The 23,552-nt window shown below is 37.2% G+C and overlaps 1 protein-coding gene across 1 annotated transcript in view; it reads left to right on the forward strand.

Moving 5' to 3' along the window:
- The window catches only part of magi3b (membrane associated guanylate kinase, WW and PDZ domain containing 3b), a gene marked incomplete at its 5' end in the record, with an annotated part of 117,858 nt that overhangs the window by 92,583 nt on the left and 1,723 nt on the right, over positions 1 to 23,552 (forward strand). The window contains 15 exons of the mRNA XM_081380059.1: positions 1,508 to 1,587; positions 2,953 to 3,010; positions 3,102 to 3,214; positions 8,411 to 8,605; positions 9,638 to 10,258; positions 12,522 to 12,553; positions 13,987 to 14,146; positions 17,958 to 18,052; positions 18,181 to 18,373; positions 18,485 to 18,664; positions 19,766 to 19,951; positions 20,392 to 20,479; positions 20,652 to 20,757; positions 22,270 to 22,407; positions 22,609 to 22,744. Coding sequence (XP_081236185.1) covers positions 1,508 to 1,587; positions 2,953 to 3,010; positions 3,102 to 3,214; positions 8,411 to 8,605; positions 9,638 to 10,258; positions 12,522 to 12,553; positions 13,987 to 14,146; positions 17,958 to 18,052; positions 18,181 to 18,373; positions 18,485 to 18,664; positions 19,766 to 19,951; positions 20,392 to 20,479; positions 20,652 to 20,757; positions 22,270 to 22,407; positions 22,609 to 22,744 — 2,381 coding nt within the window. The remainder of the gene's footprint in view (positions 1 to 1,507; positions 1,588 to 2,952; positions 3,011 to 3,101; positions 3,215 to 8,410; positions 8,606 to 9,637; positions 10,259 to 12,521; positions 12,554 to 13,986; positions 14,147 to 17,957; positions 18,053 to 18,180; positions 18,374 to 18,484; positions 18,665 to 19,765; positions 19,952 to 20,391; positions 20,480 to 20,651; positions 20,758 to 22,269; positions 22,408 to 22,608; positions 22,745 to 23,552) is intronic.

The following is a 23,552-nucleotide window of genomic DNA, read 5'->3' on the forward strand; positions in this document are numbered from 1 at the left end:
AGAGATTTAGCCTTTATGACTTTATTAACTGCATGAGGTCTATTGCTGTCACCTTCTGGTTTCTGGTTAATAAGACCTGTTCATAGCATTGAGAATATTGTATTTGAAAGGTGAATTTCAACGTTCAGTTACATGATACTATTTGAGAGTAATTTTCAGTAATTTTGAATTATAAAAATAATATATTTTGTGTTATTAAAAAAATCAATTTACATATTCTGTAAATAATAAATAATAGTAGTAATATCCATTATAGACTTCCTTTTGGATACTTTGAACCAAATGTCTGTCTACCCTTGAACCGAATGTATACCTTGAAGTGTTGATGATTTTTTTTATTGTTGTCACATTGCTTAATGCCGTCTGATTTGACACACTGTATATTGTTTTCTGTTCATTATTGTTTTCATGCCACTGAATGTCATATGAGATTTGATTCACTATACACAATACCACAGGGATATTCTTTTGTTTGTTTTTTGTTGTTTTGCATTTATAATGCTACTGTAATATTACTGCAGAGTGTTTTCATTTTTTTATTGCCGGAGGCTCTTAAAGTGATATTTTGATGCAGTAGTAGTATGCAAAGACATTATATGTAAATTGTATATTCATACAAAGGTTTTATTTACTGTTTTTAAATTTGCTGCCCGATATTCCCTTTTTTAGGCAACAATATTTGTTAGCAGGCAGCGCATTTTCCCCTCCATAGCACTTCTGCCAAGATTCTTTTCAGGTCGAATCACAAACTTCATCAACATAGTATTCCAATTTCTATTTTCACAAACAGCATACTTTATCACTTTCTCTCCCCGTCTTGCTGATATCTGATGTTTTCCTCACTTTTTCTCAAAGTAGTGTTGCTTTTAAAAGTCAAGAGCAGAGCTGTCAGAACAGAATAAATATAGCTCGCAGTGTGGCCTAGATGCTCTTTAAAGAACAGAGTCAAAGTTCTGTTTCTGTGTGTGCGTTTGGGGTCGCAATCATAAATATTTTAGTGGTTCCAAACATTTTCCAGTTCAGTTTATAAGACTCATAACTACAGTCCATTAGAAATCTCACACTCTTTGACCTGCCAAGACTTTGTAATGCGACTTTCTTTGACGCATCACATTAGCCCAAATCAGCAGTTCTCAAACTGTTAAGTTAATGCAATGGGAAAAACAGACCTAAATAATACAATTATTGATAAAAGGCACTAACATTGAATTAATCGACTGATTGTTCTATTCATAACAATGAATTGGCTAATTATGGTAGCAAACATTTTAAAATCAAGTATTTCTGCGGTTTCGATTTAACGTAATTCATTTGCATCAGTGAACATTCAATGCTAGCGATTAGTCAGTTCATGAAGGTTCATTAGCTGAAAGTAGCAGCCTAGTTTATTTGAATGAAATGAGAACAAAACAGTCTAGCAAAATGATGGTGAGTTGGGGTGTTAGGTAGTCTGCAATTTTAGTTATATACACATATTTTATCTAATTCAATTTTTTTTGTTTCATAGCCACAACACAAAGTCGACTACGTGGTTGGACCCTCGGCTGGTCAAAAAAGCCAAGCCCCCTGAAAAGTGTGAGGATGGAGGTGAATCTTTGCATCTACAAATACATGAAGCTCCTGTATGACAGATACATGCAAATAGAAATTCAGTTGCATTCTATCAGATGTGTGCAGCCTTCCACATTCACATGCCGGCACACATAGCAGAGGGCATGATTGCGTAACCTCATCTGAATGCATTCCCTTCCTCTAGCCTTGTCACATACACACATAAGCACACATGATGTCTAACAAAATGAAGCCGCTCTTTTAAGCGAGTTTTATAGTCCTGTGCTATATGCTCACTGGTGCACAATACTTTTCTTTGAGTGTGTGTGTGTGAAGCTCTCTGTAGCGTGAACAGCTTTTTTTTCCCCCTTCTCATTAGTTCATTTGGGCATAATGTACAGCAGAGCACACACACACACACACACACACACACACACACACACACACACACACACACACACACACACACACACACACACACACACACACACTCACAAAGCATGGCTGTTTATTTAACTATTTCCTTTCAAAACATGCAATTTTTTGAAGTCTAATTTTTAGATATATATATATGTATAATATATAATATATATATATACATAAGCGTCAGAGGTATTGTGCTTTGAGTATTTGATCTGATTTGTTTTGTTTTTATTGTTGTTTACAAAATCTTATTTATTGAAATCTTATGACACATTATTAAGCACTATAGGTTGTTTTGCTTGTTTGGGGTAGCATTATAAAATATTTATTTTTATTAAAAATGTTAAATACATCTTAAATACCCTAGAGATATTCTCCATTATTAAATAAATATGTTAGGAACACAGATTATATATTTGAAACTGAATTAAGTTAGAAAAACATTCTATTTGGAAAAAGTTATGTAATAAAATAGTGATATATTGCATAAAATGTTATAGTAATATAATGCTGCAGAAATGTTGTAAAACATACAAAAAACATACAAAAAAATATAATTTACTAATTTAATTATAATTTGAATACTTTGCTCTCTAAATGTTGCAAACTGGTCATTTATTTATTTTTTGGGTCATTTTTATTTATTTATTATCCTCACCTCCCCCCTCTAAAGTCAATATATAATGTTGCACCAAACAAAAACAGTCATAATTTAGCTTACGACCATTTCACACCCTCTGTAACAGCCTCATACCAACCAGGCTATACTTTTAGGTAAACACCGTAGCTTTGTTATGATTGGCTAACCCATGAAAGTTCAGAGTATTATTACATTCAAAAGATCAAGGAAATTTGATTCTTCATGATATGACCTCTTTAAAATGTCGCATGCTGTTGTTAATGATGTAGTGGCAGCCAGAAGCGTGCGTTTGTGTGGATTTGCATATAAACACAATGCTCTCATTCCTTCATCATCAGAACTTCCCTATGGATGGGAGGAGATTGATGACCCGCAGTACGGCACCTACTACGTTGAGTAAGTGTTATGATATGATTGTATTTGTTTTTTATGCTTGTTAAAGTGTAGGTTAGCGACGTACTTACAAAGTTTCTCTTGTCTTCCTCAGTCACGTAAACCAGAGAACCCAGTTCGAAAATCCGGTTCTAGAGGCCAAGAGGAAACTCGGTTTGGACACTGCAGTCGCGACCCAGACCCAACAGAGGGCAGCACCTCCTCCAGGTACAAGCGCACACCTCCCCATCTGTGAATTTTAACTGAGTTTATGAGTGTAAAGGAAACCGCAAAGACACTCAGCATGTTAGAATTTCCCGACAGCAGCCCGGAGACAAACACACGGGCTGCTCGCTGTGTGAATGATTGTGTGTGTGAGGGAAAGAGGACAGAAAGATAAGATTAAAGAACAGTGAGTCATCTGCCATTCTCAATATGATGAATTAAAGATTCTTCCATTACACTGGATGCATTATAGATGTGTTTGAGCATGTGCGCAAAAAAAAAAAAAAAAAAAAACCTGAGGAAGAGAGAGTGCTGTTTTAGGGTGAATGGATGGAGATATAAATATTATAGAGATTGCTTTGCAGCACATCACAGGCTGCATTAACATAAAAGAGAACATTAGCATCCATCACGCATTCACATTGCCTCTCTTTGATCAATCCCTATCTAAAACATGGCTTTACTTCTTCATATTCATTCTGAATTTCTGGAAACAGTGACTGCTGTCCATTCGGGCCAGTAAATCCATATCTACTAAGTGAACTGTGATTATCGAAGCAGAGATGACAGTAACAGCAGGGAAAAGGATGACACATGAGTCTGAGGGCTTTGATTGGATGGAGCCTAGTGTAAAATAGACCCTCTATTCAGTCATTATGGTTTGAGGGAAGGACAAGGGGGAAAAGCACGTTTTCTTTTATTTTACTGAGACAGTCAGTTACCATGGCAGTGGTGAGACAAGTTTTAGTGCATTAGATAACAAAACCACAAATCAAGTGCCATCTACAGACACATGACTTGAGCTTTCTCAGAAATATGTTCACCAACATGATTTTAGTGGATTGCCTCTCACATCCAAGTGTTACATCAATTTTGAACAGTATATTTATTTATTTTCTGTTTAAAACGGTTTGCAAACTTTGTGATGTTCCTAAATTTTTACAGTTTCTAAATATTACCATAATATTTATTAGATTACAGTACCGTTCAAAAGTTTGGGGTCAGTATGTTTATTCAAAAATGAATAGATTTATTTTGCAAGGATACATTAAATTGATCAAAAATGACAGTGCAGACATTTATGATTTTAGAAAATATTTCCATTTCAAATAAATGCTGTTTCTATTCATCAAAGAATCCTTGGAAAATACGGTTTCCACAAAAAAATATTAAGCAGCACAACTGTTTTTAACATTGATAATAATTATAAATGTTTCTTGAGCATCAAATCAGCATATTAGAATGATTTCTGAAGGATCACGTGACACTGAAGACTAGAGTAATGATGCTGAAAATGAAATAAATTACATTTAAAAATATATTAAAATAGAAAACAGTTATTTTAAACTGTAATAATATTTCACAATATATTAATGTTTTACTGTTGGTGAGCAGAAGAGACTTCTTTCATAAACAGTAGAACAATTTACTGGCCCCAAACTTGAGTGGCAGTATGAATAAAATAAATATACATTATTTGTGATTTATAATTATTTTATATAACCTATTTAATTATTATACTTATATTTAGAATGTTAAAAACAAAAATATTAATATAATAACATTTATTGTTTTTATTTTATATTTTATTTTATATAACATATTTATATATAACATATTTATTTATTACATATTAACACATAAAAGTACATATTAATATATTTTCATATTCTATTAATATAAGGATAAAGTTAAGCGAACTAACAATTGGTACCTATTGTACCTAACAATAGGTACAATAGGTGGCACTAACTGACAACTAAAGTTACTTTTGATTAAGGGATGTGGCCCTATCGTAGCGATGTAAGCCGTTTCGGACACAGAAGTTTCCCATGTCTTTGAGTCTTGCTTGTACAATTTTCAAAACCCATTCACTATCATCATTTCCTCTTTTTTCTCTAATCTGTCCTGGCAAAATGGCAAAATCAATGTTTTGACAGGCCTTCCTCCCTGTAACAGAGATTCTCAGCGGTCATTTACAGCACATGCAATCAACACACACACACACACACACACACACACACACAAAACCCAAGCTTCTTTTTGCTCAGTTTGATTCTTCTTTTATTGTTCAGCGATATAATAGCTCACCAAAACAGTGTGATGCTCACAGTCTTCTAAACTTCACTGGTGACTTGGCAAACTGTTTCAATCTTTCCTGAAAGGAAGTACAAAAAGTGTGAGTCAGAGCAGTCATGGGAGAAAAACACCAACAGTTGCCCCTATAACTTTCACTTACTGCATTAGGAACATTAGCTGGAAAACTCCACACCCTAGTGATGAAAGTTTATGAAGGTCATTCAGCACTGAGGATGGAAGTGTTGTCACTCCTTCAGTCCTTCTGGGAACCCAAAGGATGGCAGTATATTAGAAGAGTGTGTGAGGTTGGGTCGCTAATGATAAATGTTCCTGTCTATGCTGTCAAAGAGAGAGTTGTTAATGGTTATGTTTACTACGCCAGATGTTTGGAATGATTTGCTGTTTTAATTACATGACAGTCATACATAGGACATTCCTGCTCAAAAAAATTATGGTTTCATGGAATCTGTCTATCTATCTATCTATCTATCTATCTATCTATCTATCTATCTATCTATCTATCTATCTATCTATCTATCTATCTATCTATCTATCTATCTATCTATCTATCTATCTATCTATCTATCTATCTATCTATCTATCTATCTATCTATCTATCTATCTATCTGTCTGTCTGTCTGTCTGTCTGTCTGTCTGTCTGTCTGTCTGTCTGTCTGTCTGTCTGTCTGTCTGTCTGTCTGTCTGTCTGTCTGTCTGTCTGTCTGTCTGTCTGTCTGTCTGTCTGTCTGTCTGTCTGTCTGTCTGTCTGTCTGTCTGTCTGTCTGTCTGTCTGTCTGTCTGTCTGTCTGTCTGTCTGTCTGTCTGTCTGTCTGTCTGTCTGTCTGTCTGTCTGTCTGTCTGTCTGTCTGTCTGTCTGTCTGTCTGTCTGTCTGTCTGTCTGTCTGTCTGTCTGTCTGTCTGTCTGTCTGTCTGTCTGTCTGTCTGTCTGTCTGTCTGTCTGTCTGTCTGTCTGTCTGTCTGTCTGTCTGTCTGTCTGTCTGTCTGTCTGTCTGTCTGTCTGTCTGTCTGTCTGTCTGTCTGTCTGTCTGTCTGTCTGTCTGTCTGTCTGTCTGTCTGTCTGTCTGTCTGTCTGTCTGTCTGTCTGTCTGTCTGTCTGTCTGTCTGTCTGTCTGTCTGTCTGTCTGTCTGTCTGTCTGTCTGTCTGTCTGTCTGTCTGTCTGTCTGTCTGTCTGTCTGTCTGTCTGTCTGTCTGTCTGTCTGTCTGTCTGTCTGTCTGTCTGTCTGTCTGTCTGTCTGTCTGTCTGTCTGTCTGTCTGTCTGTCTGTCTGTCTGTCTGTCTGTCTGTCTGTCTGTCTGTCTGTCTGTCTGTCTGTCTGTCTGTCTGTCTGTCTGTCTGTCTGTCTGTCTGTCTGTCTGTCTGTCTGTCTGTCTGTCTGTCTGTCTGTCTGTCTGTCTGTCTGTCTGTCTGTCTGTCTGTCTGTCTGTCTGTCTGTCTGTCTGTCTGTCTGTCTGTCTGTCTGTCTGTCTGTCTGTCTGTCTGTCTGTCTGTCTGTCTGTCTGTCTGTCTGTCTGTCTGTCTGTCTGTCTGTCTGTCTGTCTGTCTGTCTGTCTGTCTGTCTGTCTGTCTGTCTGTCTGTCTGTCTGTCTATCTATCTATCTATCTATCTATCTATCTATCTATCTATCTATCTATCTATCTATCTATCTATCTATCTATCTATCTATCTTTTTTTTGTGTGTGTGCAAATTATCTAGTGGCACTTAAGATTTGACGCACATGAAGCAGCACCATGGAAAGAAATGAATCATCTCAACCATTTCCTCAATTTTTTGAGGAATCCATCTATTTTTATGCACATTTTGGGATATTGCATAAGAAACCACTAAATAGAAACACCAAGATGCACATAAAATGTAAAAATGCGCATAAAAGCGTATGCGTTTTAAGGCAGATAAACTATATGAGGCAGGTGAGTAATATTTATAATATCAGATATGAGCAAAAACTATGATGAAAACACACACACAACAGAAACCCCACATGACTTTGCCTCAACTGTGAATGTGATTGAATAACTGGACTAACCAGAAGGCATATTTCATTGCACAGCATCTCAAATGTTGGTTTGATCATTTTGAAATGTCTAAGCCAAAGTCTGTCATCAAAATGATTTGGTTTAACTTCCTCCCAGAAGCGTCTCGCATGATTGCATTCCTCAAACACCATAGAACCATTTTCCCAGGAAGTAATGATTTTGTATTCTTGAACACATGGATGATTTTTTGAGTGAGGATTTTTGTTCTTGAACTATGAATGGAAACATTGCTAGAGACTGCATTCATAAATCTCAATTTAAAGTTTATCAAACAGGCTGTATTGTAACTAATTACATTTTAATTAAGCCATTTACATTTTAATTAATGGCCTGTTAGCCATTTATATATCTTTAATTTTCTAAAACAAAATCTATAATTTATTTACAGCAAAAGTGCAAACCTCATATAAAATGTATTGAAAATAAAACCATGGTTAATGGTCAATTAGGGCACCTCTTTTCTATTTGTTCAAAAAGATAAGTAAAAGTCTAATTTATGTTTCAGGTCTATTTTTAGCGCAATTTTCCACCGGACAAAATTGCGATTGTTAACTCATGATTTCTGTTCTGTCTGTGCGCACCAATCTTGCACTTCTATCTACTCCTCAACCAGACCACCTAGAGACTTCGGGTTTTCGGCATTATGTTAAGGAAGGTCTAATCTCGGGAACGCACAAAAAAAAAATCCAGGAAAAGATTTACTATCTCTTAGTGTTGTGATCCCATGACGTCAGAAAATTGCGCTAAAACACTCACTGAGTTTTTATTACTTGTTTACCATATTAGTGAAAGTATCCCATAATGGACTTTGGTTACTGATATTAGGAAAATTATAGAAAAAAGTAAATGTGTGCGTTTGTTTGTGGACTTCACACATTATTTATGGATCTGTCATACATTTTGAAAACATGTTTAACAGCATTTCATGTGCTGTATTTGTTGCTTGTATATATCAAACACATCTACTGTATCAATGTCTAGTTGTTTACAGTTTCGTCTTTGTGCATATTTTATGTGAAGTCATCACAGATGTTCTGTGTCTTCTTCTCTTCTGTCTCTGTAGGTGGAGCGGCTGGTACGCCCGGATTCACTCGGGACCCCACCCAGCTGAAGGGGGAGCTGTATCACACGGCTCTCAGGAAGAGCCAGCAGGGGTTTGGCTTCACCATCATTGGTGGAGACCGACCTGATGAGTTCCTGCAGGTGAAGAACGTTCTCTCTGATGGCCCCGCCGCACAGGACAACAAGATGGCCTCTGGTGAGTGATGCCTAGTTTGGTAAAAGGTGTTTAGGGAAACATCCACAATTCACATTATGAATTATTAGAATTAATTATAATTGTTAAACTGGGATAGGAGAGGCACGTTAACAATAAAGAGCTACACTATTTACCTTCAATGATGGCTTTGTTTACTCACCTTCATATTGCTCCAAACCCATATGATATTTTGTTTTTCTGTGAGACAAAAAGTTTGATATTTTGAAGAATCTTTTCTCTATAACAGTCGTGTTTTAGTATTATTTATACGGTATGCTATCATATTTTTATGAATATTTTGAATTAGCGTTTAGCTTTATATTTTTCAGTTTTATATAGTTTTTTAGTAACTTTTGATAATTTTGTCATGTGCTTTTGTCAGTTTAATAGTCTTATTTTTTCCATATTACTTGTTGGCTATAGTTTATTTATTTCTAATTAGCAATTTTAGTGCTTCAGCTTAAACTTATTTCAGTTAGTTGCCAATGCAACTTTTCTAACTTTTGTTTAGTAATTTTTTATATTTTTTATATCTCAATAAAAAAAATATACATTTTTAAATGTAGTTTTAGTTAAAGATAAACACCTGGTTACATATAGCAACAGTTCATTGTGATTACAGTGGAAGGTCCCAAAAACCTTTAAAAAAGTATTCTGACTCCACATGATAACCAAAACAGTCAGAAATGTACATCCTTAATCACTGATAATATTCCATTCCAGTGAGCTGTTATCTAGAGAACTGCTGTGGATCAGTGAGTCCGTGAGTGAACGAAAGAAAAAGTCTGATTCATGAACTGGATTCATTCACTGATCCCATTCCAAAAAACTTGGAAAATGCCATATACAAGTCACAAGGCTGAATAAATAATGAAAGAATTTTTAATTTTGGGTGAACTATTTTTTTTTTATCTATTATCTTTCAAAAGCACAAATGTATTAGAAAAGGTGTTCATCCACTTTGTATTGATTTTCTTCAGTTCTTTCTCTACTCATTCCCATGCTGTCAAATTTCCTCTCTTCTAATCCAAGGTGATGTTATTGTGGAAATCAACGGCACACTTGTCTTGGGCAAGACGCATGCTGACGTGGTCCACATGTTCCAGTGCATCCCAATTAACCAGTACGTGGACATGGTCCTCTGTCACGGATACTTGCTCCCCCCTGACGTGAACGCGGACAGCGAGGACCTTCCTCCTCCTCCTCCTCCTCCCCCTCCGACAGGAGAGATCGTAACCGCCGTACCCCTCATCAATGGCCAGCCGCTGCTGGTCAAAGGTGACGCCCTCCACGGTTCCTCCCAAGAGCTTCACTATGTTACCACAGATGCCAACGGGCGGCCGGTGGTCGCTGCGCTTCCAGGAGGCATCAGTGCCAACGATAGGCCAGAGACGGGGATGCTGCAACCGGAGCTGGTGAGCGTTCCCATCGTGAAGGGGCCTGGAGGATTTGGCTTTGCCATTGCAGACTGTCCGTTGGGGCAGAAGGTGAAAATGATCCTGGATGAGCAGTGGTGCCGAGGACTGCTGAAAGGAGACGTGATAAAGGAGATTAACAGGCAAAATGTGCAAACGCTGAGCCATGCGCAGGTGGTGGATATACTGAAGGACCTCCCTGTGGGGAGCGAGGTGAATCTGTTGGTGTTGAGAGGAGGTAAGAGAGCAGGAGGGTGTATGGAACATCCCACTGATCTGTTTAGGCCATAAACATGGACTACACAAACAGAAGAAGCCGAAAGTTTACACTGATGGTGGCTCTTGCGGCGATACTGAGAATGCAATGCGCATTTCTTTTGCAATATGACGTGCATTCTAACACAAAACACAGCGGAATGTAAAATGCAGCTAGAATCCTTTGCATATTGTTCCTGTAGCTTAAACTGTGAAGCATGGCACTAGCAACACTAGGTCTGATGCCCAGGGAACTCATGTTTGTGTAGCACTTTTCACAGTCCACATTACAATTTAGAGTGATCTGTTATCAGAGGTGACTGTCTAAGTTATGTATTTCAGAAATTTACATAATACTAAATCACAATTAGCTAAAAATGTAATAATTTAAACAATGTTATAATTTAAGGCAGAAACAATGAGCCCATTGAAGTAATGAATACTAAATATACATGTTTCAATTATCCTTTTAAAATTACACGTATTGCAGTTACATACTTTTCTGTTTATTTTATTGTTACTTCTTTAAATTCAAATTCTGTATCATGTTTACTAATTTAAATTCAGCCAAAATTCAGAAATTGAACTTAATTCCCAATTCTTAGAAAGAGTACACTGCAGAAAGTCACTTTCTTAAGCCCTATTCGCATAGGACTAGTTTTTTAAATGACGTTTGAGTAGAAATTCTAATCACTTGAGTAAACGTCTGTGATTTTATGTACTGATTCGGACAGGACTACATCTCTGTGACGTGTTTATTACAGAGGTGGCAGTGTGTGCTTTCTATATATGGGTGTTACAGAAGGTCATATGCTGTGCTTGTGTGCATCAAGTATATGTCTTTTAATTTATTTTTTGTTGATATAATTTAGTAAACTTCATCAGTTTATAGCAGTGGATGTTTATAACAAACCAGCATAAATGAGCAGAGAAATCTAGACAAATATCTTACTCTTACCTGACACTAATATTAAAATGGGCAGAGTTCGCAGTTTTGTTTTCTGAGCAATACATCAACATTATTATGTTTTTTAAGAAATAAATATAAAAAAATCTGCCAAAGGGGTAAGAAAAATCTCTTTAAATTAAGTTGAATTGAATTCTAACCCCATTGTCAGATTTGTTCCCCTTATTTTAAACATGCACTTCACCTAATATTTATACATTTCTCAGAAAACAACTTGCATCCATAACATACTGTATACTGGTGAGCAGCTCCAGTATGCTGGTCTTTTCAGCAGGGAATTGCATAAAGGCTCTTTCCCCTTTTGTCTCTTTTTATCTCTCCATTTTTCAGCAGATGAGAAATAATTTACATTCTTTTCCCTCTTCATAATTTTACATTTTAGCCACACTTGTTCTTCTCTCTTCCACGCTCACTGATCATACTCAGGCTTTGTTTCTGTCTCTCAGGAATACATTATGTAAGAATGATGGACCATTGCTTCTGACACAGTTGGCAGGAGAGGCCCCTTTGCATTTTGCACCCACTCTGTGGGGTTGGCTGGGAATTTGGGAAATGAGTCTAGATTACAGGGAGGGGAATTTCAGGATGTGTCTGCAAAGAGTTCTGTGAGATGTTATTGTCTGCCTAACGAAACAGGGAGGGGGAAAATGAGACCGTGCTTTAATCAGTTCCATTAACCCTCAAAGGCTGAGTGAGTTGCGCCATTCATGGTGTAGTCATTAAATTCAATGGAAATCACACCAATCAAGAGAAAGACAGAGAAAACAAAGGGAATGAATTAACGAGGTGGGTTCTGAATTGACAGATGGAAGTGTAGCTGCGTCATTATTTTATGCATGACTTCTGTCATTTGCAATGTCTCTCTCCCTGGAGAATTCATGTGTAGTATCCATCATCATTTTCTCTATGTATTTTCTCATTTATTTTATCCATCTTTAATGGCTCCTAGATGACGCATGTGTCATGATTAACTCAGCTCAGAATTGGCTCAGGAAACGCCCCACTTTAAAGCACTTGAATGACGTTTCCTCTTTGAGTAGCTTTTTAGTTAGATGGATGGGAATTAATAATTTAGCACTGAAACAATGTATTCTCATGCCTTTTTCATGTTTGATAGGCAACAACCATGAAGTGCTGTCATTATAATAAGGCTAGAAACTTTCTCAGTAATGAGTTCCTGTTTTTTATTTTTTTTTCATCTGTATGTTGAGTGCCTGTTCCCCCATTTTTTTCTCTTTCAGTGCTACATGTCTCTCATTTGCCTTTTTTCTGTTTCTAGGTCATACATCACCAGTGAAGAGTTTACGACCTGTGAGTATGATAATGGATTTTCAGAGGTGATAATGACCTTGTAGAACTGAGAAAATGGGAAAATATTATGTTTTTTTTTTTTTGCTTATGAAATTGCTGGTACATTGGGTTTGGGATTTGAACAAACTCCTTCCTGTAAAATACTAAAGTGTGATAGCTAACACGTTCCGCACCATTTGTACTGACGACATAAATTAATCATGTGGCTTGTACTTTTTTTTTTTTTTTAAGTGATCGGATTTACAATTTTCAAGTGAGTATGATAAAACAGGCAAAACTGTCCCATAGACGTACATTGAAGAAGGATTTTGAGGGATCAGAATATCATAGAGACTTGTGGGTGGGCACTTTTGACTCTGGCCTGTAAACAACAACCTAGCAATTACCCAGAACAGCCCAGAAATTCCTAGTAACCACCCAAAAAACCCTAGAAACCACATAGAACACCCTAAAAAAAAACTTTGACAACCACCCTCTACAATATAGAAATCACGTAGAACAACTTAGAAACGCCCTAGCAACCACCTAAAACACATAAGAAGCAGTTATCAAACACCCAGGACACTATAGAAACATACAAAAAACAAGAAAACCAAGAAAACATCTAACAACCACCAAGAAAACAATAGAAATGCCCTAGCAACCACCCAACACCTTAGAAACACCCTAGCAACCACCTAAAATACCTTAGAAACCATAGAAACCACCTTGTAATAACCAAAAAAAAAAAAAAAAAAAAAAAAAACACTAACAACAAAACACCTAACAACCACCCAAACACCATAGAAATACCCTAGCAACCATGCAGAACACCCTAGTGCGTTTACCTACAAACATCTAGCGACCAAAAGGATAATCTTAGAAATCACTTTCCAAACACCTAGGACACTCTTAAACCACCTGGTAACCACCCAGAAAACTCAGAACACCCTTAAATCCACCTAGAAACACCCTAACAACCCCTCAAAACCACCTACAGTAGTAATGCCCCAGCAACCAGGACAATCTTAGTAACCACATTGCAATCCTTGGCAACCAACTTAATATCATGGTAATGAGTTTTGTTTGTGGGCAACATCACTTACATTTTCTACAGTAAATGTAAAAATGTAGTTGCTAAACATGTAATGCTTTAAAAATCCTGTAACTTGACCAAAAACAAAAACATTAATAGTATGGGTGTGTTGGGCTTCATTTTCCTATGGGTTTCGTGATTGTTTTTTTTCTGCTAACCAGACCATGAAGGCAATATTCAATGATAACAATGTTTCTGTAGTCTATCTATCTGTATACACATGCTTGCATTCTCTCAAAAGACACACCCAGCAATCCGTTTTAAATGTTGCTTGTTCAGGTCCAGTCCTATGTTCACTCTGCGAGTCAGTGTGTGAAGTGGTATTAAAACACATTTTATTCCCCTTGTATTCCAACAGAGACCGGGGTTGAGTGCCAGTACTGAGACTCTGGACCGTTGCCATGACATCATGGTTCCCCAGGCTTTGACCTATCACTCAAACACACTACCATGTAGCTCTCCAAAACAAGACGCTTCCCTCCACTACAGCAAGCCCAAAGCTTTGCTGGAGAGCATAGGTGAGTCTCTGCTGAGCTGAGACAACAAGGAGGAAACTCTTTTATGTTACAGCATCATGATGTTGAAAACATTCTAGTAGGTGGGTCCCCAGCCAGGATTGAAGTTGACAATATACTTCAATCAGTATATATATATATATATATATATATATATATATATATATATATTAGGGCTGTCAATCGATTAAAATTTTTAATCGCGATTAATCGCATGATTGCCATGAGTTAACTCGCGATTAATCGCATTTAATCGCACATCTTTTGATTTGTTCTAAATGTACCTTAAATTAATACTTTTCAAGTTTGTAATACTCTAATCAACATGGGCATGGATAATTATAGATGCTTTATGCAAATGTATGTTTATTATTGAAACCATAGTCAACATAGAGCATGAAGACGAGACATTGAAGATGTTTCAAAGGTCATAGATGTTTTTCAAAGAACTTGTTCATGTCTATTAGACACGTGTAGAAAGAACAAAGAAATACCAGGTTCCCATTCTCTTTCTTTGCACTGAGCAATTTACTAACACAAACATGTTTAGATTTTTGCATGACAGGGCAGCTCTTCTGAAAATGCTAAATGTACATTTAGCAGAATTATTACATTATAGTTTGTCTCTCTCTGTGCCTATTTTGATTTAGCTAAATTCTCCATAAAACTGTTTTCATTGGTATATTTTACTGTTTCTGTTGTCAAACAACGGAATGAATATGAAATAGTGACTGAAACGCGACCCATTAAGACATAACTAGCTCTCCCTTTCAAGATGTTAAGTTAATCTGCACAAAAATCCTGATAATCGAGCCGTCGTCTGATGAAATCAAATACACATACGATAAAGACAATATCTGTGCTCTGATTTCGGCTATACTTGTAAAATTAGAGAAGCAACATAATATCTGTGTTTAACTGAATTAAAGCGCTGCTCCTCCGCGCGAGACGCAGAGAAAGAGCGAGAGAGAGAGGCGCGCGCGCGTGCTGGGAGAGCAGTACCGGCGGTACCGGTAGATTCTCAGAAACTAAATAAGGTTTGGGCGCTTTTTTGAAGGGAAAAAATAGCCAAAGGGGTCTGCAATGTCGCTAGGTTGGCAACACGGTGTATCTCCATTTCTCCAACTAGGGGTTGGGCCACGGGTCAAACAGAAAATACGCGCTGCGTTAATCGCGCGTTAAAAAAATTAGTGCCGTTAATATGATTTTCCGTTAACGCGTTATTAACGCGCTAACTTTGACAGCCCTAATATATATATATACAGTATATACTTCAATCAGTATATATAATATATATATATATATATTAGTGGTGGGCCGTTATCGGCGTTAACGCAGCGCGTTAACGCGAGACTCTTATCGCGCGATAAAAAAAATATCGCCGTTAATCTTCTATTCCCCAAGTTGGGTTGGGAGATGGCTCTACTACACAAGCAATGATGACGCAATCTACCCGCGGCCGCGAGGTAAACCCGGCTGCAACGCATATTCGTCGTCATCTTAAGTAAACACGGCTGAAAGTGAAAACTGCAACATCCATTATTTGGACTTGGTTCGGATTTAAGCCGTCCGACAAACATCAGCAAACTATCCGAGTGTGTGGGGTAACGGTTCGGTAAGTTAACACACGACTAATCCGTTCTACCACCTCAAATTCAAAACGAAACATGACATAACCAGCGTGCGCGTATTATTCTCATTCCAATATATCTAGTGGTGTAACGTTAACACATAATCTCTGTCTACGCCCGATTTTAAGAATCGTTGTTGTGTTTCTTTTTAACTGAAAAGACATCAGTTAGACAATATTATAACTTTAAATTTGGGGTTTCATAAGCTCAAAGCTATAATAAACATTAGACCTACTTAAGATCTCTGCAGCTATACTTAAATTTTATTTATCTGTAAAATTATGTTGTATACTTACAGTTTTGCACAATATATGTTCTCAAAACTACATATACCCTTTAAAAAAAAAAAATTAGCAGTTGTTTAGCAGGGTCTGTGTAACTGAAATGGTTTTATTATAATATACTGTATATCGTTATCGCAAGAGGCTGCAATGTATATCACAATATAGATTTTAGGCCATATCGCCCATCCCTTATTGATAGCCTATAGTAGTTGATAATAACATAGGCCTATGTTGCCTACGGACGGTAACAGTACAGAAGTAACCTTTTACAGTCTATGAGTAGAACAGCTTTCTCAAGCAGTTTGTGATGCATTTTGGAAACAGGAGATGAGCCCCTGGTCTAATGCGCCACCTGGCTTGAGAAACCCGTTCTCAAAGACTTACTTTTATAGTCATTATTTGGGTAGCACACATATTCTGAATGCCTTCGGCAGAATTCAAATGAGCCATTTTAATCTAGATTAATCTAGATTAATTTCAAAATTAATCTAGATTAATCTAGATTAAAAAAAATAATCTATGCCCACCTCTAATATATATATATATATATATATATATATATATATATATATATATATATATATATATATATATTACACTTTGTTTTTAAAGGTATTGTTCATCCAAAAATATAAATTTTTCTCTGATTCGATCATAAACTTGTGCATTACGTACCTTTTCACTAGCTGGCGAACGATCCCGGCTTCAGCGTCATCACTACGACACGGCATTATTACGGCTTTTGTTCACACAGCACGCGTTCCGTGACTGAACACGGCAATGTTACTAGGTCCCCAACCCGGCATCAGTCCCGGGTCGTGTTTGCGTTTACACAGAAGGCGTTCTGGCAATTTCCCGGCAATTTGCCGGGATCATTGCGCTGTGTGAAAGGGGCTAAAAAGAACAAAACACTGAGGAACACTGTTCGAATCATAATACAAACAAGAGCTGTGGGCAAATGTATTGTTCTTGCATATATTGCACTAGGATTAACAAGATTAACATTTAGATTTATAAGCAGATGTTTGAACTTTAGAGTGAGGTGAACTTTACAGTCACCAACCACTATGGCATGGAAAAGAGCAACCACTTTTTTTTTAAAGAAAGTTGCCAGCCTCCGCCAGCATTTTTGATCATTTTCACAAAATGTTCATGCCCCCCAGAATATTTTGTTACATCTGAACATGCAAAAAGAAAGAACAGAGCTTCTGCTAAAAAAAAACAAAAAAAAAACTTTATTCTAGCTTTTATCTTTATGCATTCTTTTTATGAACACTTGAATGTGGGTAAGCTTCATAAAAAAGCAACATTTTGAACAAAAAGCTGAGAAAATCAAGTTTTTTCAAAGACTACTGTACATCTGGATCGGATTTAGAACGATGAACAAAACATAGATGGAGTAGATCGAGTCCATCAACACCACCTAAGGTTGCACAGTGCTAGACCTCATACTGGGTCGACATTTCATTCGGCAACGTTAGGCAGTTTTGATTTATATGCTGTTTAATGTAGATGATTGTGTTATTTTACTCATGCATCTCCTTATATGCTATCGCTGGTTTCTGCTTCTTTTTCGCCTGTGTTTTGATCAGTACTCTTTCAGAGGGTATCATAGCGCCCTCTACCATATAACAGTGAAAACACAGACAGAATCTTTTGTCAATGGCAGGGAAAAAGTTAATATCAGCATTTGAGCTTCAAAGAGAATAAATAAAGATTTTACAATGACATATTTGGGAGAACTATCCTTTTATTTATTTTTTTATCTGAATGCAGAGACACAGAAAAAGCCCTATGCAAGAATTGAATTGGTTTTACTTTTTTGTGTTGAATTGATGAATATGGTTTATTCCAATTTATTTATCATACCTCCATGTAAATCTGTCTATTGTTATGCAGTACCTCACTCTAAGGAGTTGGACGTGTTCATTAAGCGAGATCAGGACACAGGCTTTGGCTTCCGTGTGCTTGGGGGAGAGGGCTCAGAACAACCAGTAAGTCCTTCATACTTCTGTAACCACATTACTAAATATTTGTATACATGGTCTGTATTTATGTGATTTATTAGCAGATCGACTTTGTGTCTTAGCTCTAAAATGAGCTATCCATTTAATTTCATTAGGTCTACATCGGTGCCATCATTCCCCAGGGGGCGGCGGAGAAGGAAGGCCGTCTGAGGGCCGGAGATGAGCTCGTAGGCATCGATGGCATCATTGTAAAGGGGAAATCTCACAAACAAGTTCTGGATCTGATGACCAACGCAGCGCGTAACGGACAAGTGCTTCTTTCAGTGCGCAGGAAGGTCATTTACAGGGGTGAGCACTGCTGACTGACAGGCCTTAGACATAAAAACCAGTGCTGGAGTGTAATTAACTGCCTGAATAGCTTTCATTAAAGGTCAGTCTGTGTAATCTTCTGCTCTATAGATGCCCCAGTGGATGTTGGGAGCGGGGCAATGACACTTGTGAATGGCTCACCTCGGCTTCCCCGCATCCAGGTGCCAAGTGTCAAGGACCAAGAGTCATTTGATATCACACTCCATCGTAAAGATAATGAGGGCTTTGGATTTGTCATTCTCACCTCAAAGAGCAAACCGCCACCTGGAGGTAACAGCAGATTCATTGACATTATTTACACAATTTTTTTTATTTGAAATCAAGAACCGGTTCTCATTCAGAACGGTTATCTACTAATATTTTATGTAATCCTCAGTTTTTTACTACATAATACTATGACACTGTTTCCTGCACTAGAATTTTACTGTTATGGTTGTTTTTAATTAATTGTTTAAAAAGACAAATTTTGAAAAACTATTGTTAGAATACACATTCAGTGTAACAGTTTTTTTTACATCCTGTTTTCGGTTGAAGTCCAAAGTAGTCGATTGCCGAGTTCACGCGCATAGGTTTAGTTACCTATGATCACGCGCGTGAACTCGGCAATCGACTACTTTGGACTTCAACCGAAAACAGGATGTAAACAGGTATTTGCGCTGGCTTAAATAACATCATTTTTATACATATCTTTCACATCTACTGCAGTCAGATTCACTCGTGTTCACTCTGAAGGAATCACTCACATTTTCTGTGCACTTGTAATGACACATCAAGGATGTTAAGAGGCTAAAAGCAGGTTTAAAACTTGCCCCATTGAAGTCAACAGGGTGCAAATTTTAAAAATAGAATAACTCGGTGTAGTCAACACCGATTTTTGTCGTTGTTCTCTGTATTGACAGCACTCCAAATGTACAAAAAAATGAGCTCAATGTTAAAATTGGCCGGAGTTCTCCTTTAATAGTGGTGGTTTAATGTCATATTGACCGTGTGCTGTATCGTTTTGCATCTAAAAGTTGTTTCTTTAATTTCTACCTTTTTTATCACCGCTACAGCCATACACATGTAAATGGAAGTACATATTTACATAAGTACATGAAGTCCGTGGCAGTTGTATCAAAACTTGTTGCTGTTTTTTGAGCATATTGTGTCATGAGCATTGCATTTGGCATGTTATGTTAAAAATACAGTAGTTTAACTTTTAAAGAGTGTCTTGGGACCCCATGCGCTCTTTCATTCTGCTCCATCCAGCAGTTTTTTAGTTTTGCACAAACTCAGAATTGTTGCATTTCCTACAATTAATTCATTATTACTATATATAAAACACAAGCCTTTCTAATTCTGCTAAGTGATTTGCCTAAGTGTGTGTTGCAGTGATTCCTCATAAGATCGGTCGAATAATCGAGGGCAGTCCAACTGACCGCTGCGGGTTGTTGAATGTGGGCGACCGCATATCCGCTGTGAATAGTCAGTCCATTGTGGAGCTCTCCCACAACGACATTGTTCAGCTTATCAAAGACGCAGGAAACTCAGTCACACTCACCGTGGTTCCTGAGGACGGTGAGTGAGATGATGAAATGTCACATAAATACTGCCGCAGTACATGTTCCTGCATTCTCAACCTGTGCCTCACGCTTTGATTTGTCACACTAGCTTCAATTAAAATGCTAATATCCACAGCAGAATTTGATGATAATTATGCATGCATATTTAAATTGAACGTTTTAAAAAGGGCACTTAGACCAATTACTTGCTTATTTCAAATACAAAGCATGAAAATACACAGTTAATTTTTCTCTGTCATGTTTAATTGGTGTTGGCTCATAGGTATGAATATCATACAACAAAAAAAGCATTAATTGGCAGAGGCTTTTGGAGTTAAAACCTTCTTGATCTTATTTATTTATCATTAGTATGTCATAATACAGAGGTAAAAAAGACTTTAACACTTGAAGTTATCATTTCATATGACAATCAATCTGTTTTGATTGGCTGTTTAGAGTACAAAGGTCCGCCCTCAGGAGCAAGCTCGGCCAAACAAAGTCCAGCACCGCAGCACAAGATTTTCAAATCCACTCAGGATGAGAGGTGCAGTCCACTATTACATATTTACACCACTATAAATGTGCTTATTTCCTATATTTTTTGTAAATTCATGTAAATTCTACAACCATATAGCCAAAAATATAACCTCCAATCACATATGGAGGATTTAAGCCACACTGCCTTCTGATCTGTAATACATGTTACTTGTGTGCAGATATAATTTGGACATGGATGAGATCCGGGATGAGCTCATCTGGACGGAGTATAAAGCTCTTCCCATGAGTGAACAGGGAACGTTGTGTGTCGCCAACTCAAAACAGGTAAGAGTCAAACTTATATCATAAACTTTACCTAAACCTTATCTAAAGTCATCACATCTAGTGTAATATATGAAAATAATTATATACTATTATATTATATATAGTAGGGCTGCATGATATATCGTTATAGCATTAATATCGCGATGTGCAATGTCAATATAGGGATCGTAGTCCAGCAGCCCACTAGTTCGGTACGCAGATTAATTGCAAAGTTTAAACATTTTAGAGTGAAAGTTTATCATTTGCATGTGTTTTTAAAGTCCTATCAGTTTAAACATCAAGCGCAAGAAGACTGGAACGCACACAGAGCCGCGCAGACAGCACGTGAACACCGAATTCAGTTCTCTTTCGCTTCTTTTTTAGCTTGAACGGACACGTGCACGCAAAAGTAAGTTAAAATGTTGAGTATCCTCAGTCGATTATGTGTTGTAAACAATGGAGAAAGAAAATGTATGCGTATCATTATATTGGATCCGTGCATTCATCTTAAAGTATACCCGCAGCTGTTTGTGTCACCAATGTTAATCAGACAACAAAAGAGAATATACTGTATAAGGTAAATATTAAAGGTATAGCGGAGGATTTTCTTTTTCCGGGTGGATCATCAAGACTATTGGTCCTCCTAAGTGTCAATCATTCTGGTGATATGTTTACGTAAGGCCGTCGTACGTGCTCGTGCACACGATTCACACGATGGCGTGCGCTCAAAACACAGGTTGGGCTTCCCACTGATGCCTCAGTCGCGAAGTTTCTACTTGACAGGGAAAGTTTGGCATGCTATTTGGAGAAATACATTTAAAATCATTGCTAGTAAAAGTTAATGTAAGCTATGATTAGCTCGTGCATGCTCTTTCGTGCACACGTTTAATAGGCGTTCCCTCTCGGGAGCAGGTAGAGTGTTGCGCATGTGCATTTTTTCAAAAAGTGGAGAGGGCGGTTCTTTTCTAAAATTAGGGAAAAACCTCCGCTATACCTTTAATTCATTAATTATATTAACTATATTTAATTTATACAGTGAAGACTGCAATGTTATTTTACATTTGATAATTCAATTTCTGTACCTGAATACTGTTAGATTTACTTGAAAAACATAAAGCACTGCTTATTTCTTTTGTATCTTTGTTCTATTGTATTTATTAGGGCCCGAGCACTGATGGCGCGTGCGAGGACGCTCTTGGAATTGCTCCGTGTATTATTATTATCTATGCTTGTAATGTGTTTATTATTTTCTATGCAGATGTGCTCTGCTACAAAATCACCCCAATCATCCTAGAACAATTTATTCTTAACAAATAGAGCCATTCAAATCATCTTCTGAAATTGTTGTCATATCGCAATATATATTGCGAAAAAGCTAAATATTGCAATGTCAGTTTTTTCTAATATCATGCAGCCCTAATATATGTCATACTTTATACATATACTAGGTATTTAAGCCAAGACTAAAGTAATTTAATCCAGGGTTATACCATCACTGGAATAAATTGCATTTTGTGTGTATTTTCTACCTAGGGCTGTATTGCGGTTGAGTTGGAGCGCGGTCCTCGTGGTTTTGGCTTTAGTCTGAGAGGGGGAACAGAGTATAACATGGGCCTCTACATCCTGCGGCTGGCTGAGGACGGCCCCGCTCTACAAGATGGCAGGATACACGTCAGTACAGAACACCACTCTTTAATAACTCACTTATTGTGGATGCATCTTCTGCTGCAATTTTAGTGAAGCATCTGCAGAGTGCATTTAAATGTAGTAAAAAGTTAAGGAAAGTTTTAAGAAAGCTGAATACTTTTTTTTTTTTGTTGTTTTTGTTTTTTCATGTGTTTGATGATCTTACGCCTGAACGTGTCTCTGCAGGTAGGAGATCAGGTAGTGGAGATCAATGGAGAACAGACACAAGGCATCAGTCACACTAGAGCCATTGAGCTGATCCAAGCTGGAGGAAACAAAGTGCTACTGTTACTGCGACCACAAGCCCTCTTATCAGAGAACAGTGAGTAATGACACACAAACACAGGATACTGCTGCGGCTGATATACAAGCATACTGTAAGAACATCAAGACCACACAAGTTACTTACTAACTTCTTTCTTTCTTTCTTTCTTTCTTTCTTTCTTTCTTTCTTTCTTTCTTTCTTTCTTTCTTTCTTTCTTTCTTTCTTTCTTTCTTTCTTTCTTTCTTTCTTTCTTTCTTTCTTTCTTTCTTTCTTTTCTCTTCTGTGCAGGTTGTGTAAGCTCATCTGCGATGTGTTACTGCCCCCAGGAACATCATCACTAAAAGCCTCTTTTCCTCTTGGTCTTTTTTTCTTTGGTAATGGGACTTTCACTACACTTTCTATGCTTCCTAATTGCTAACCTTTTTTTTTAAGCTTTATTGTCCAAGTTTATATTAAAGGGATAGTTCACCCAAAAATTAAAATTCTGTCATCATTTACTCTCCCTCAAGTTGTTCCAAACCTGTATGATTTCCTTTCTTCTGCTAAGCACAAAAGAAGATATTTTAAAGAAGGTTGGTAATTAAACAGTTGCTGGTCCCCATTGACATCCATAGTATTTTTTTTTTCCTACTATGGAAGTCAATGGGGTCCATCAGTCGTTTGGTTACCGACTTTCTTCAAAATATCTTCTTTTGTGTTCAGCAGAAGAAAGAAAGTCATACAGGTTTGGAACAACTTGAGGGAGAGTAAATGATGACAGAATTTTCATTTTTGGGTGAACTATCCCTTTAATAGGACATTATATATATTAGAACTGCACGATTAATCGTTAAAATATTGCAATCTTGATTCAAACACCCACGTG

This window comes from Scardinius erythrophthalmus (assembly GCF_964197995.2).
Source record: "Scardinius erythrophthalmus genome assembly, chromosome: 12".
NCBI lineage: Eukaryota > Metazoa > Chordata > Actinopteri > Cypriniformes > Leuciscidae > Scardinius > Scardinius erythrophthalmus.